Source organism: Danio rerio, chromosome 17, assembly GCF_052040795.2.
Source record: "Danio rerio strain M-AB ecotype USA chromosome 17, GRCz13ab, whole genome shotgun sequence".
Taxonomy (NCBI): Eukaryota; Metazoa; Chordata; class Actinopteri; order Cypriniformes; family Danionidae; genus Danio; species Danio rerio.
Window position 1 is genome coordinate 2,268,966 of NC_141037.1, and position 15,869 is coordinate 2,284,834.

General features: G+C 35.5%; 2 protein-coding genes across 2 annotated transcripts in view; both read right to left on the bottom strand.

Moving 5' to 3' along the window:
- Positions 1-15,869, bottom strand: part of arhgap11a (Rho GTPase activating protein 11A) — a 1,047,489-nt gene that overhangs the window by 985,129 nt on the left and 46,491 nt on the right. The gene's annotated exons all lie outside the window — the stretch shown is intronic.
- dnajc17 (DnaJ (Hsp40) homolog, subfamily C, member 17) overlaps positions 1-15,869 on the bottom strand; it is a 109,673-nt gene that overhangs the window by 52,332 nt on the left and 41,472 nt on the right. The window contains 1 exon segment of the mRNA NM_200246.3: positions 1,135-1,212. Within this exon segment, the coding sequence (NP_956540.3) occupies positions 1,135-1,212 (78 nt within the window).

The window sequence follows — 15,869 nt, forward strand, 5'->3', positions numbered from 1 at the left end:
ATTCTATTTTTATCTTATACATTTCTTTTATTCTTGTTTATCTAAAGAACTTTAAATTACCATCGTGTATGAAATGTGCTATTTAAATAAACTTGCCATGCATGCCTCAATTGTTATTTTAATAATTACCTTCAATGTAGAATCATCAAGTAAAACAACAAAAATCTCCAGCTTCCCAGATCTGCGTGTAGATGCACAATTGAATCTTGCGTTTGCATGTGAAGAGCAGATTTCCAGCAGTCCCCGAACGCCTCTAAACATGTCTGCAGCGGTGGCATGTGCGAAAAACAAGAAAAACTTAATAGCGCTCGCACACGGGGGGAAATAAAGCTTTTAATGGCTGATGTCATGCAGACCTGAGACCCGCGGCGCTGGACGGCAGATCTGCTCATTAATAGCAGGAAAAAAAAAACTGCTCATTCACACACAAGGCCACTTCTCACGTCTTTAAAACCCAGCCTGGACAGACAGCGTGCTTCAGATAATCAGATGAAAACAACACTCAAATACGCTAACAATTAAACGCAGCTCCGAAAAGCTCATAATCGGCCCTCGTAAAGCTCTCACAACACTTGTTTTTGACACGGAAGACATGCATAATAACAACACGAGGGAAGGGAACGCTGGAAATGTACAATTATTTAAAACACTAAAAAATTTGCTCTAAACATTTATATGTGCATTGTACATTAATAATAACAATTGTGATGTAAGGCTACAGCAGTTAACATTTGTTTTAAAGATACAGTTTTTTTTTGTAGGCACGGTGGCTCAGTGGTTAGCACTGTGGCCTCACAGCAAGAAGGTCGCTGGTTTGAGTCCTGGCTGGGTCAGTTGGCATTTCTGTGTTGAGTTTGCATGTTCTCCCCGTGTTGGTGTGGGTTTCCTTTGGGTGCTCCGGTTTCCCCCACAGTCCAAACACATGCGCTGTAGGGGAATTGATTAACTTAATTGGCCGTAGTGTGTGAGTGTGTGTGTGTGTGTGTGTGTGTGTGAGTGTGTGTGAGTGTGTGTGTGTGTGTGTGTGTGTGTGTGTGTGTGTGTGTGTGTGTGTGTGTGTGTGTGTGTGTGTGAGAATGAGTGAATGTGTACCCCAATCATGGATTGATAATGAAGTTTAATCAAGTGTCTCACCTTCTGAAAGAGGTTTTGAAGACATTCATGTGAATAGCCGGCGTTACTCTCGTCCTCTTTTTTACACTTCCACTTTAACTGTTTAGGAGAAAAACAGAAAAAAATCAACATCAAAGAAGATACTTACAAAAAATACATTTATTTTAAATATTGGTACTTGCAATCACTTTAAATAATAATAATATTAAATTATAATATAAATAATAATAATAATAATAATAATAATAATAATAATAATAATAACAATAATAATAATAATAATAATAATAATAATAATAATAAAAAAAACAATGATAAATTATTAATATAAATAATACTAATAATTATAATAATAATAATAATAATAATAATAATAATAATAATAATAATAAATAAATTATAAATAATAATACTAATAAATTATATTATAAATAATAATAATAATAATAATAATTATTATTATTATTATTATTATTATTATTATTAAACTATAATATTTTATTTGAACAGTTTATAGGTTTTATTTAAAAAAAAAATTTAATTTAGCAAGGATGCAGAAAATTACTCAAACATCACATTTTTACATTGCAAAAAACAACAACAACAATTTCTTCTGAAAAAAAGATTAACAATTCATTTCCACAAAGAAAATAAAGAATAATTTACTACATGTACTTTAGTGACATATTTATTATAAATACCAATACAGTTGAAGTCAGAATTATTAGCCCCCTGAATTATTAGCCCCTTATATTTTTCCCCAACTTCTGTTTAACAGAGAGATTTTTCCAACATATTTCTAAACATAATAGTTTTGATAACCCATCTCTAATATCTGATTTATTTTATCTTTGCCATGATGACAGCACATAATATTTGACAAGATATTTTTTCAAGACACTTCTATACAGCTTAAAGTAGACTATCGAAAATAAATATTGCTTAAAGGGACTTAAAATATTGTCCTTAAAATGGTGTTAAAAAATTAAAACCTGCTTTTATTCTAGCCGGAAAAAAAAAAAACAAGAAGAAAAAATATTATCAGATATACTGTGAACATTTCCTTGCTCTGTTAAACATCATTTGGGAAATATTTAAAAAAAGAAAAGGGGGGCTTATAATTCTTCAACTATATATATATATATATATATATATATATATATATATATATGTATATACATATAGTTGAAGAATTATAAGCCCCCCTTTTCTATATATATATATATATATATATATATATATATATATATATATTTTTTTTTTTTTTTTTTTTTACACACACACATATTTATATATATATATATATATATATATATATATATATATATATATATATATATAAATAATGATCTTTAATCTAACTGTTATTTCAATGTAATTCAGATTCAAACAAGTTAGTGTAGTTTTACAATTTAAAAAAAAGAAAAGAAAAAGTCTAACATTTCTACAAAAATCATTAAAGTTTTTTCTATTTAAACCACAAGAATAAATACAATTTTACACTTTTACAATAAATTGATTAATGCACTATAAATTAATTTACTGTATTTTTTATTAAATAAATTTAGCCTCTAAGAATATAATGAATGATAGATAAACAACATTTTCTATACTCTATAACTGCTATAATATATCACCATTTTTAATGTACTTCAGATTTGCTTTTAAATCAGTCTTGGTGAGAAGAAATTTTCAAAAACATTAAATCTGCGTCTGCAAACTAATAATGTCCCAATTACATCCGACAGGCCACAATAATGGGCTGTAACACAATATTTATCAGCTCTCCAATAAACGCCGGCTCACAGTCTGCTTTAATGAATGGAGCGTCCAGAGAACGAGCAAAACTCATTTGTTTTCAAGAGTCTGCACTCGTTTAATAAGACAAATGTGAGGAGGAAGTCGAGAGCAATCTGTTCTGCAGGAAAATATACGTCTGAAAAATCGAACCGGAAAAACATTTAGAGACTAAATCCGACAGAGCGCTGGAGAACATCAGGGTTTATTTGTGCTGAACGAGCAGGGATGATTAATTTGGACTTTAAATATATAATGCAATATGTTCTGCTCTTTATTGTGATCATGATAACAATGACGATCATTCATGTGTTTCTACTGACAGACAAAAAAAAACTAATTTAGCTTTGCGTTAAACTGAAAATAGAACAGAATAGAATAGAATAGAACAGAACAGAATAGAACAGAATAGAACAGAACAGAATAGAATAGAACAGAACAGAATAGAACAGAATAGAATAGAACAGAATAGAATGGAATAGAACAGAACAGAACAGAATAGAATAGAACAGAATAGAATAGAACAGAATAGAACAGAACAGAATAGAACAGAACAGAATAGAATAGAATAGAACAGAATAGAACAGAACAGAATAGAACAGAATAGAATAGAACAGAATAGAACAGAACAGAATAGAACAGAATAGAACAGAACAGAATAGAACAGAACAGAATAGAACAGAATAGAATAGAACAGAATAGAACAGAACAGAATAGAACAGAATAGAATAGAATAGAACAGAACAGAATAGAACAGAATAGAACAGAACAGAATAGAACAGAATAGAACAGAATAGAACAGAATAGAATAGAACAGAACAGAACAGAATAGAACAGAACAGAATAGAACAGAATAAAACAGAACAGAATAGAACAGAATAGAACAGAATAGAATAGAACAGAACAGAACAGAATAGAACAGAATAGAACAGAACAGAATAGAACAGAATAGAATAGAATAGAATAGAACAGAATAGAATAGAACAGAACAGAATAGAACAGAATAGAACAGAACAGAATAGAACAGAATAGAATAGAACAGAATAGAATAGAACAGAATAGAACAGAATAGAATAGAACAGAACAGAATAGAACAGAATAGAATAGAACAGAATAGAACAGAATAAAACAGAACAGAATAGAACAGAATAGAATAGAATAGAACAGAATAGAACAGAATAGAATAGAACAGAACAGAATAGAACAGAACAGAATAGAACAGAATAGAATAGAACAGAATAGAACAGAATAGAACAGAATAGAATAGAACAGAACAGAACAGAATAGAACAGAACAGAACAGAATAGAACAGAACAGAACAGAATAGAACAGAATAGAATAGAACAGAATAGAATAGAACAGAACAGAATAGAACAGAATAGAACAGAACAGAATAGAACAGAATAGAATAGAACAGAATAGAATAGAACAGAATAGAACAGAATAGAATAGAACAGAACAGAATAGAACAGAATAGAATAGAACAGAATAGAACAGAATAAAACAGAACAGAATAGAACAGAATAGAATAGAATAGAACAGAATAGAATAGAACAGAATAGAATAGAACAGAATAGAACAGAATAGAATAGAACAGAATAGAACAGAATAGAACAGAATAGAATAGAACAGAATAGAACAGAATAGAATAGAATAGAACAGAACAGAATAGAACAGAATAGAACAGAACAGAATAGAACAGAATAGAATAGAACAGAATAGAACAGAATAGAACAGAATAGAACAGAACAGAACAGGACAGAATAGAACAGAATAGAACAGAATAGAACAGAATAGAACAGAATAGAATAGAACAGAATAGAACAGAACAGAACAGAATAGAACAGAATAGAACAGAACAGAATAGAACAGAATAGAACAGAATAGAACAGAATAGAACAGAATAGAACAGAACAGAATAGAACAGAATAGAACAGAATAGAACAGAATAGAATAGAATAGAACAGAATAGAATAGAACAGAACAGAATAGAACAGAATAGAACAGAACAGAATAGAACAGAATAGAATAGAACAGAATAGAATAGAACAGAATAGAATAGAACAGAATAGAACAGAATAGAATAGAACAGAATAGAACAGAATAAAACAGAACAGAATAGAATAGAATAGAACAGAATAGAACAGAATAGAATAGAACAGAATAGAACAGAATAGAACAGAACAGAACAGAATAAAACAGAACAGAATAGAACAGAATAGAACAGAATAGAATAGAACAGAATAGAACAGAATAGAATAGAACAGAATAGAACAGAACAGAATAGAACAGAACAGAACAGAATAGAACAGAACAGAATAGAACAGAATAGAATAGAACAGAACAGAACAGAATAGAACAGAATAGAATAGAACAGAATAGAACAGAACAGAACAGAATAGAATAGAATAGAATAGAACAAAATAGAACAGAATAGAACAGAACAGAATAGAACAGAATAGGACAGAATAGAACAGAATAGAACAGAATAGAATAGAACAGAATAGAACAGAACAGAATAGAACAGAATAGAATAGAACAGAATAGAACAGAATAGAACAGAATAGAACAGAATAGAATAGAACAGAACAGAATAGAACAGAATAGAATAGAACAGAATAGAACAGAATAGAATAGAACAGAACAGAATAGAACAGAATAGAACAGAATAGAATAGAATAGAATAGAACAGAATAGAACAGAACAGAATAGAACAGAATAGAACAGAACAGAATAGAACAGAATAGAACAGAACAGAATAGAACAGAACAGAATAGAACAGAATAGAACAGAACAGAATAGAATAGAACAGAATAGAACAGAATAGAACAGAATAGAACAGAACAGAACAGAATAGAATAGAACAGAATAGAACAGAATAGAACAGAATAGAACAGAACAGAACAGAATAGAACAGAATAGAATAGAACAGAATAGAACAGAACAGAATAGAACAGAACAGAACAGAACAGAACAGAATAGAATAGAACAGAATAGAACAGAATAGAACAGAATAGAACAGAATAGAACAGAACAGAATAGAACAGAATAGAACAGAACAGAATAGAATAGGACAGAATAGAACAGAATAGAACAGAATAGAATAGAACAGAACAGAACAGAACAGAACAGAACAGAATAGAACAGAATAGAACAGAACAGAACAGAAAAGAACAGAATAGAATAGAATAGAACAGAATAGAACAGAATAGAACAGAATAGAATAGAACAGAATAGAACAGAATAGAACAGAATAGAACAGAATAGGACAGAATAGAACAGAATAGAACAGAATAGAATAGAACAGAATAGAACAGAATAGAATAGAATAGAACAGAACAGAATAGAACAGAATAGAATAGAACAGAATAGAACAGAATAGAATAGAACAGAACAGAATAGAACAGAATAGAACAGAATAGAACAGAATAGAATAGAACAGAACAGAATAGAACAGAATAGAACAGAATAGAACAGAATAGAATAGAACAGAACAGAATAGAACAGAATAGAACAGAATAGAACAGAATAGAATAGAACAGAACAGAATAGAACAGAATAGAACAGAACAGAATAGAACAGAATAGAACAGAACAGAATAGAACAGAATAAAACAGAACAGAATAGAACAGAATAGAACATAATAGAATAGAACAGAATAGAACAGAACAGAATAGAACAGAATAGAATAGAACAGAATAGAACAGAATAGAACAGAATAGAACAGAACAGAACAGAATAGAATAGAACAGAATAGAACAGAATAGAACAGAACAGAATAGAACAGAATAGAATAGAACAGAATAGAACAGAACAGAATAGAACAGAACAGAACAGAACAGAACAGAACAGAACAGAATAGAATAGAACAGAATAGAACAGAATAGAACAGAATAGAACAGAACAGAATAGAACAGAACAGAATAGAACAGAATAGAACAGAATAGAACAGAACAGAATAGAACAGAATAGAACAGAATAGAACAGAACAGAATAGAACAGAATAGAACAGAATAGAACAGAATAGAACAGAATAGAATAGAACAGAACAGAATAGAATAGAACAGAATAGAACAGAACAGAATAGAACAGAATAGAATAGAACAGAATAGAACAGAATAGAACAGAATAGAACAGAACAGAATAGAACAGCAGCAAGCCATCACTGGGAAACACCCATACACTATGGTCAATTTACCCCACCCATTTCACCTGTACCGCATATCTTTGAAATTGTGGGGGGAACCGGAGCATCCGGACGAAACCCACGTTAACACGGGGAGAACATGCAAACTCCACACAGAAACGCCAACTGATCCAGCCGAAGCTTGAACCAGCGACCTTCTTACTGTGAGGCGATTGTGCTACCCAATGCGCCATCGTGACGCCCATGATTCAATTAAATATTGTAAATGATTTAGTGTAAATGTACACACCTGATGGACAGACGACAACGTAGAGACTTTGTTGAGCAAATCAAGGCAAAGGCAGATTCTGCTTGATTAGTGTATTCAGCATTGAACTCCACTGTTCACTCTTATGTTTTTATTGCAATAAGTTAAATTTTAGAGTTATACTGCATAAGTTAAGTAATGTTTATTTTAGCGCTGTCAAAATGAACGCGTTAACGCATGCGATTAATTTGAAATAATTAACGCGTTAAAAAAAATTTACGCAATTAACGCAGTTTTTTTTTTTTCCTGTTGTGGCCAGGGGCACACGCCGGGCAGTTTCCCGCTGTTTCGACGTACTTTTTGGGCCGGGCTGATCATCTGCTTATGATCTGATCGGCCCTGTTACGATCCTTGATGGCAATTTGTCTAGGGTATTAAAAGGAGTAACATAAAGATGACCAAAGTATAAACTGATGTTGAAAAATGGCAAAAGAAAACACCAAACAACAAATTAGCACCGCAAAAGATTTATTGCTCCCACATTATTTACAATATTTACAAACCATAAGATAAATTTGAAAAGAACCAAGACAAGGAGAGGGAACTGAAGTTTGCGCATGGAAATCAAAGAAATAAATATAACAAAAACATTCCCTTAATCTCCTCCCCAATCCACTAAATGAGAAAATAACAATATGAAAAGAAAAGTCTTCAGCGCAAAGCGCCCTGAACTTACTCTAACTAATAAATAAAAATACAAAATTAGCGCACTTCGCTAACTAGTGTGTCTATACATCAATAATCCTGCGTGCAAATATGTATGTCACGTGACTTACTATGTTGTTCCAGATCTCCCTTGTCAAATCACAGAAGGTTTTGAATGGAGCATTAGCGGGCTATAGATGTAGCTAGCAACACACGTCAGAACTCTCAAACAAATCTCACTCAAAGTCATCAGTTACTCACTCAAAGTCAACATCAATAGATCTCAATCAAAGTACGCATCAGTAACAGCGACAACGCACACGGACACCACCAAACAGACAACACGCCAAAACAACAACAGCTGATCTCTCCCCGTTGCCGCTTCCGTTTTTAAAGGGCTCTGCAACGAACGCGATTGGCAGAGAGAGAAGTCATCATCACACGGTTGATTAGGATTGGCAGTCCTGTCAGCCAATAGTGCTCCAAAGTAGGCGGTACCTGAGAAAATGACAGGCCCGGTACAGAGAGAGAGAGAGAAAGAGAGAGACAGAAAGAACATACACGCAGCAAAACTGTGCGGTTCGTAACACTCCCCCACTTAAGAATAAACTCTTTTTCAAAACAAACAAAAAAGTTTATACTCGTGACAGTGCATCCGCTAAAATATTCTCAACTCCCTTCTTGTGCCTAATATCCAAGTTGTAACTTTGCAAGAAGAGTGACCACCGTGTCAATCTCTGGTTGTGATTATACAACTTTGAAAGAAATGTCAGTGGACTATGATCCGTAAAAACGATCAAAGGTTGTACACTACATCCAACATATACTTCAAAGTGTTGCAAAGCAAAAATTAAAGCAAGTGTCTCCTTTTCAATCACAGAATAGTTTAACTGATTCTTGTTAAACTTCCTCGAAAAATAACTCACCGGGTGAGCTATACCCTGCTTATCATCTTGCAGTAACACAGCACCAGCGCCAACATTACTTGCATCAACCTCAAGTTTGAATGGACGATTTAAATCAGGGGCTGCAAGAACTGGTGAACTACTCAACAGTGTTTTCACACTCTCAAATGCATATTGGCATTTTTCATCCCACACAAACGATTTAGAAGGGCTTAAGAGTGAAGTTAATGGACTAACCACAGATGAGAAATTTCTACAGAAGCTGCGATAATAACCAGCGATTCCGAGAAATCTTCGGAGTTCACGTCGCGTCGTAGGAACTGGGAACTCAGATATAGCCTCAACTTTCGCTTCCACAGGTCGAACTTGACCATGTCCCACTTCTTTTCCCAAATAAGTCACCTTCGCCTGACCAAACTCACATTTTGCTAAGTTAAGGGTCAATGAAGCACTTGCAAAACGTTGAAATACATCACGTAATGACTTCAAATGTTCACTCCAATCTCTGGAATAAACAACAACATCATCCAAATAAGCGCTACAATTAGGAATACCAGCTAAAACTGTGTTTACTAACCTCTGAAAGGTAGCAGGTGCGTTTCGCAGTCCGAACGCCATGGCCGTATATTGTGCAAACGCATCTGGAGTGATAAAAGCAGCAATATCAGATGCTCTAGACGAAAGTGGTATTTGCCAATAACCTTTCAGCATGTCTAATTTACTCACAAAGTTGGCATATCCTACATTGTCAACACAATCCTCCATTCTAGGAAGTGGATAGTTGTCAGGAACCGTTAGTGCATTCACTTTTCTAAAATCTGTGCAGAATCTAAAAGAACCATCAGATTTTGGCACTAAAATACATGGAGAACTCCATGGACTAGAGCTAGGCTTAGCAAGACCATTATCCAGCAAATAGTCAACCTCTTGTTGCATAACTGAACGTTTCACAGAATTTACTCTGTAAGCGTGCTGTCGGACTGGACGAGCATCTTTGACATCAATGTCATGTTGAATGACATTTGTGAGTGTTGGCACATCATTAAACAGACACTTAAATTCAGAAATTAATGTCACAAGATCGCGTTTCTGATCAACAGTCAAGTTTTTAAAATGTGAATCAAGATCTTTTAAAATCTCAGAATTAGACAAACTCACGGTAGACTGAGAAATACTTGGAAACATAAGCCCATCTTCATCAGCATCAACAGGATTTTCTGTCACAGCCACAACAGAAATAACAGCATTATCCGTCATTTTCTCAGCATCATCCTGTGCCCTCGAATGATAAAGTTTAAGCATATTCACATGACAAGTGCGGGTTTTTCGTCTTCGGTCGGGTGTACAGATCACATAATTAGTCTCGCTCAATTTTTCTTTCACTTCGTACGGTCCGAAAAATTTAGCTGACAGTGAAGAACCAGGTATAGGCATAAAAACAAGAACTGCGTCACCAGGCTTAAAAGAACGCGCAACTGCCTTTTTGTCAAATGTTCGTTTCATTTCTTTTTGCGCACGGGCAAGTGAATCTCTAGCAATTGAACAAGCGGTCTGCAACCTTGCTCGAAACTTTGTTACGTACTCTAAAACATTCGTTTTTGAATTGTCAGTTTCCAGAATTTGATCTTTTAGAACCTTCAAAGGTCCGCGCAATTGGTATCCATAGACCAACTCAGCTGGGCTAAAGCCGAGTGACTCCTGAACACTCTCTCTAATCGCGAACATCAGCATTGGAATACCTTCATCCCACTCATTACCAGTCTGCATGCAATATTTCCGTAACATCGACTTCAAAGTTTGGTGAAAACGCTCCAGAGCTCCTTGGCTTTCTGGATGGTAAGCACTGGAGGTGCGATGTGTGATTCCTAAATTTTGCATGACCTGTTTGAACAGCTTGGACATGAAATTAGTGCCCTGGTCACTTTGCACTATTTTAGGCAAACCAAAAGTCGAGAAAAACTTAACTAATGCCTTAACAACAACAGGTGCAGTGACTTTTCTCAAAGGAATTGCTTCAGGAAATCGAGTGGCTAAACACATCACTGTGAGCAGAAATTGATTACCACTTTTGGACTTTTTAAACGGACCTACACAGTCAATAAGGACATGTTCGAATGGATCGCCAAGAACAGGTATGGGTTTTAACGGTGCTGGTGGAACAACCTGATTTGGTTTTCCCGCAATTTGACAAACATGGCAAGAACGGCAATAACGAGTTACATCACTTTTTAATCCAGGCCAGAAAAAGTGTTTTAAAATCCGATTGTAAGTTTTCCTTACACCCAGATGACCCGAAAGTGGATGATCATGTGCCAAGCATAACACATGTGGGCGATATGGGGCAGGAACAACAATCTGATAAAAAGCATCCAATTCTGCCTTGTCAGGTGACGAACACCACTTACGCATTAACAAGTCGTTGTCTAAAATGTAAGCGCTTTGTTTTGTCTTGGCCAAATCATGTGAAATTGCAGCATTAAAAAGTGTAGTCAATGTTTTGTCTTCTTTCTGTGCAGTGATCAATTTTTCTCGTGTGATCTTTAAAAGCAATGAATTCTTGTCAGTTACATCATGCAAAATCCTCACCTTTTCTGGTTTCTTTTTCTCAAAGTTCAAATTTTCCTCTCCATTTACAACAGAGGGAAAGAAAGAGTCATTCAATTCAATCTCTTTGCGCGACTGCGCACGAGTGACAGCGCACACAGGAAAAACATGAGGATAGGCTTCACCCACCTCATCAGACGTGCATTCTGTCGGTTCATCCAGAACTTCTAATAACGGCATGACTTTTCCTCCGGCTAAATCATTGCCCAGGATAAAATCTACCCCTTTCATAGGCAGTGAAGAACAAACTGCAACACGGACAAATCCAGAACATAGATCACTTTTTAAATGCAGATTATGCAAAGGTCTCTTTACATATCCCATTTCAATTCCTTGCACTACTACACTAGAATGACATGACGTCTCATCAGAAAATTTGATCACACTTTCAACAATAAAACTTTGCATCGAGCCTGTATCACGAAGCATTGTGATTTCCTTTTGATCCTCATCACGACCAGTCAGAGAAATTAACCCCTTAAGAATAAAAGGACGGAACGTCTCCTCCACCTTATCTTTTGAGTTTTCAACCACACTCTGATTAAAAGTCTTTACAAAACCTACAGGTTTAGCTTGTGATTGTTGTTTTCGTTTAAGTCGGGGGCAGTCAACTATTACATGACCTTTTACATGGCAATAGTAACAGTTACGTTCATCGCCAACTCTTGGTGCATTATTTTTCGAGCGCACAAACTGTGTGTTAGATAAAATTGGAACGGCAGGTGCATTCTCCACACGTGAGTGAACAAATACGTTCTTGTGAGTTAAAATGAATTCATCAGAGAGAACAGCGGCATGTGACAATGAATTTACCTTTTGTTCGTTAAGATAAACTACCACTCTCTCAGGCAAACAATTCTTGAACTCCTCTAAAAGAACAAGCTCACGCAGTGATTTAAAATCTGCCACATCACTAGCTACACACCATTTATCAAAAAGCGTGCCCTTTTCTCTAGCAAACTCCACAAAAGTTTGATTAGAAGTTTTCCTATGCGTCCTAAACTTCTGTCTATAAGCTTCGGGAACTAATTCGTATGCACGAAGTATTGCTGATTTAACTGAATCATACTTTAAACTCTCTTCAAGTGATAAAGTAGAATAAACTTCCATAGCCTTGCCTACAAGTTTACATTGCAGTAACAAAGACCAGAACTCAGGTGGCCAGTGCAATGAAGTCGCAATGCGTTCAAACGCATTAAAATAAGAATCAACTTCAGATTCTCTGAATTGTGGAACAAGCGCAATGTGCTTACTCACGTCAAAACTTGAAGTAGATGAAGTCGACACCGGAGATACATTTGAAGAAGAGGAAGAAGCTGGAACTGGCTTAATAGCCTCCACAGCCTTCTTTGAAGCGTCCAACTCGAGCTGGCGCAGTCTCACCTGCGTATCAGCCTCGATTTCGAGTCTGCGTATCTGCAAACGCAAGTCAATTTCAGCCCGACGGGTGTGCTCTTGCGCATCATAATAAAGACGTGCCATGCGAACTTTCAGTCGCGCATCATCTCGTGAACCTATGGAGAATGGGGAGAACGGTTCAAACGGTGGCAAACCAACATTAGTATCAACAGCGGCCTCCACCCCTGCTTCTGCATCTGTACTGCCACTACACACGTTCTGATCTCCCATATCTAAAGAAGTCACCACCTCATCACCAAGGCTTGCATGATCAGCCGTCTCATCCATTTCAATATTTGGCGTGATAAGAACATTAAGCTCAACCAACTGCTCTGTTAACTTCTGCTTAATTTCAGCTTTACGATCCTGTCTGTTAACTACCAATTTAAAATGATCAGCAATCAAAAACAAGTCTTGTTTCCGACAAACGTCAAGCAGCTCCAATGAAGGACTCTTAACAAATTCCTCTAAACTGAACATTTTAAATTAAAGTGTCGCGTGCTCAAGAGGTGCTGCCAACTGCTACTTCTGCAACTTACCTAAATGTCAACTACTATACAGCAATTTCTGTTGCCATCAACACAGCTTTTCTTTGGTCATTTTTCTCAAAGATTACCATCTGATCAATTTAAGAAATTTCAAAAATTACTTTTTAAAATTATTTTCTTGATGAATTCAATTTATTCCAGATGATTTATTTTATCTTACCTTAATTGATCTTATTTAATGTCTCAGATAAATATCTCGGACGAGGCCCCATTTCATGTTATGATCCTTGATGGCAATTTGTCTAGGGTATTAAAAGGAGTAACATAAAGATGACCAAAGTATAAACTGATGTTGAAAAATGGCAAAAGAAAACACCAAACAACAAATTAGCACCGCAAAAGATTTATTGCTCCCACATTATTTACAATATTTACAAACCATAAGATAAATTTGAAAAGAACCAAGACAAGGAGAGGGAACTGAAGTTTGCGCATGGAAATCAAAGAAATAAATATAACAAAAACATTCCCTTAATCTCCTCCCCAATCCACTAAATGAGAAAATAACAATATGAAAAGAAAAGTCTTCAGCGCAAAGCGCCCTGAACTTACTCTAACTAATAAATAAAAATACAAAATTAGCGCACTTCGCTAACTAGTGTGTCTATACATCAATAATCCTGCGTGCAAATATGTATGTCACGTGACTTACTATGTTGTTCCAGATCTCCCTTGTCAAATCACAGAAGGTTTTGAATGGAGCATTAGCGGGCTATAGATGTAGCTAGCAACACACGTCAGAACTCTCAAACAAATCTCACTCAAAGTCATCAGTTACTCACTCAAAGTCAACATCAATAGATCTCAATCAAAGTACGCATCAGTAACAGCGACAACGCACACGGACACCACCAAACAGACAACACGCCAAAACAACAACAGCTGATCTCTCCCCGTTGCCGCTTCCGTTTTTAAAGGGCTCTGCAACGAACGCGATTGGCAGAGAGAGAAGTCATCATCACACGGTTGATTAGGATTGGCAGTCCTGTCAGCCAATAGTGCTCCAAAGTAGGCGGTACCTGAGAAAATGACAGGCCCGGTACAGAGAGAGAGAGAGAAAGAGAGAGACAGAAAGAACATACACGCAGCAAAACTGTGCGGTTCGTAACAGGCCCATAAAACACTTAGCAGACTGTCCTGTCTTTCTGCCTCAGTGATTGACGGTGCTGTGAGCTGTCCCGCTCTGAAAGTAAGATGTTTCTTTTCCGGACAGAGCGCCTGTGTGACATATTCTGCAGCCCATTGGTTCTTTTCTTTATTGACATTGGACTGACCCAATCACAAACTTCCATGTTGGGATCTGTGTAACGAAGTTGTGTATTTATCAAAATAGCCGAGAGTCACACCTCTTTCTGACGTGCGGGTCCGCGCCGCGGGAGAGGTTTTTGCGTCTGAACTCTGCAGCGGAGCACAGATCAATATATCCCTGTCTATTCTATCTAGTTACCTATCTGTCCATATACATATACTTTTTTTAACTTTTAATCTGCACCACAGCCGCGGCAACTTCCTATGCTGTTTCCTTAACCTGCAAGTCTTTATTACAAATGATAGAGAATGTCTGCTTCTCAAGCTCTGAGGAGTGTCAGTCATGTATTTTAAGATGCACTCGGTCAGAAGACAAGCGCATGAGATATCATGACATTGTGTGTTTGATCGTCAACATGATGTAGGCTTATAGTGACAATAATATTTATACAATATGGGTAATATAATGATATTTATACATGACCAAACTAGTGTGCAACTTAAGCAACTTTTTCTTTTACATTTAGTTTTGTAGTTCTGCCCAAACAAATATTTGTTGCATTTTTTAATTGTTTAAGTTCATTTGATTGACAATGTAAAAGCTGTTAGCATCGTTTGATGTTTCATTGTTGAGTTAAACATGTTTTTTAAGGGTCTCTGACACATTGCTTTTATTATTTATCTTTATTTTATTAATCAACATTAACTGTGTGCGTCAGCAGGCAGTGTTTGTTATGTTCATTATTTATTAGGCTCCCTCAAAACACACAGGCACCCACATTTCCAGTGTGGATTATAATTTTATTTTAATAATAAATAAAAAAAATGTAGTTTTTTAATTTGTCAACTCTCGTTATTTCCTATATATGGCTTTTGTGCTTTTAAAGAATGGGAGTTGGTAAACCTATTCAAGGGCATGCACAGATTTTCACTACTTTATTATTATTATTATTATTATTAGGCTGGCTTGTGTAGCAAGCCAGACTACTGTTATCCTATTTTTCTTCTGAGACAAAAAATTAAACTCTATCTCCTCCTAGAGCTTTCAAGCTATGACCACCAAACTCACACCAGACCTCCAAACTGGTCTGACTCGGGTTGCTATATCTTTTCCGACTGATCCGACTTTTGGTTTTCCGAAAAACGTCCCGGGACCA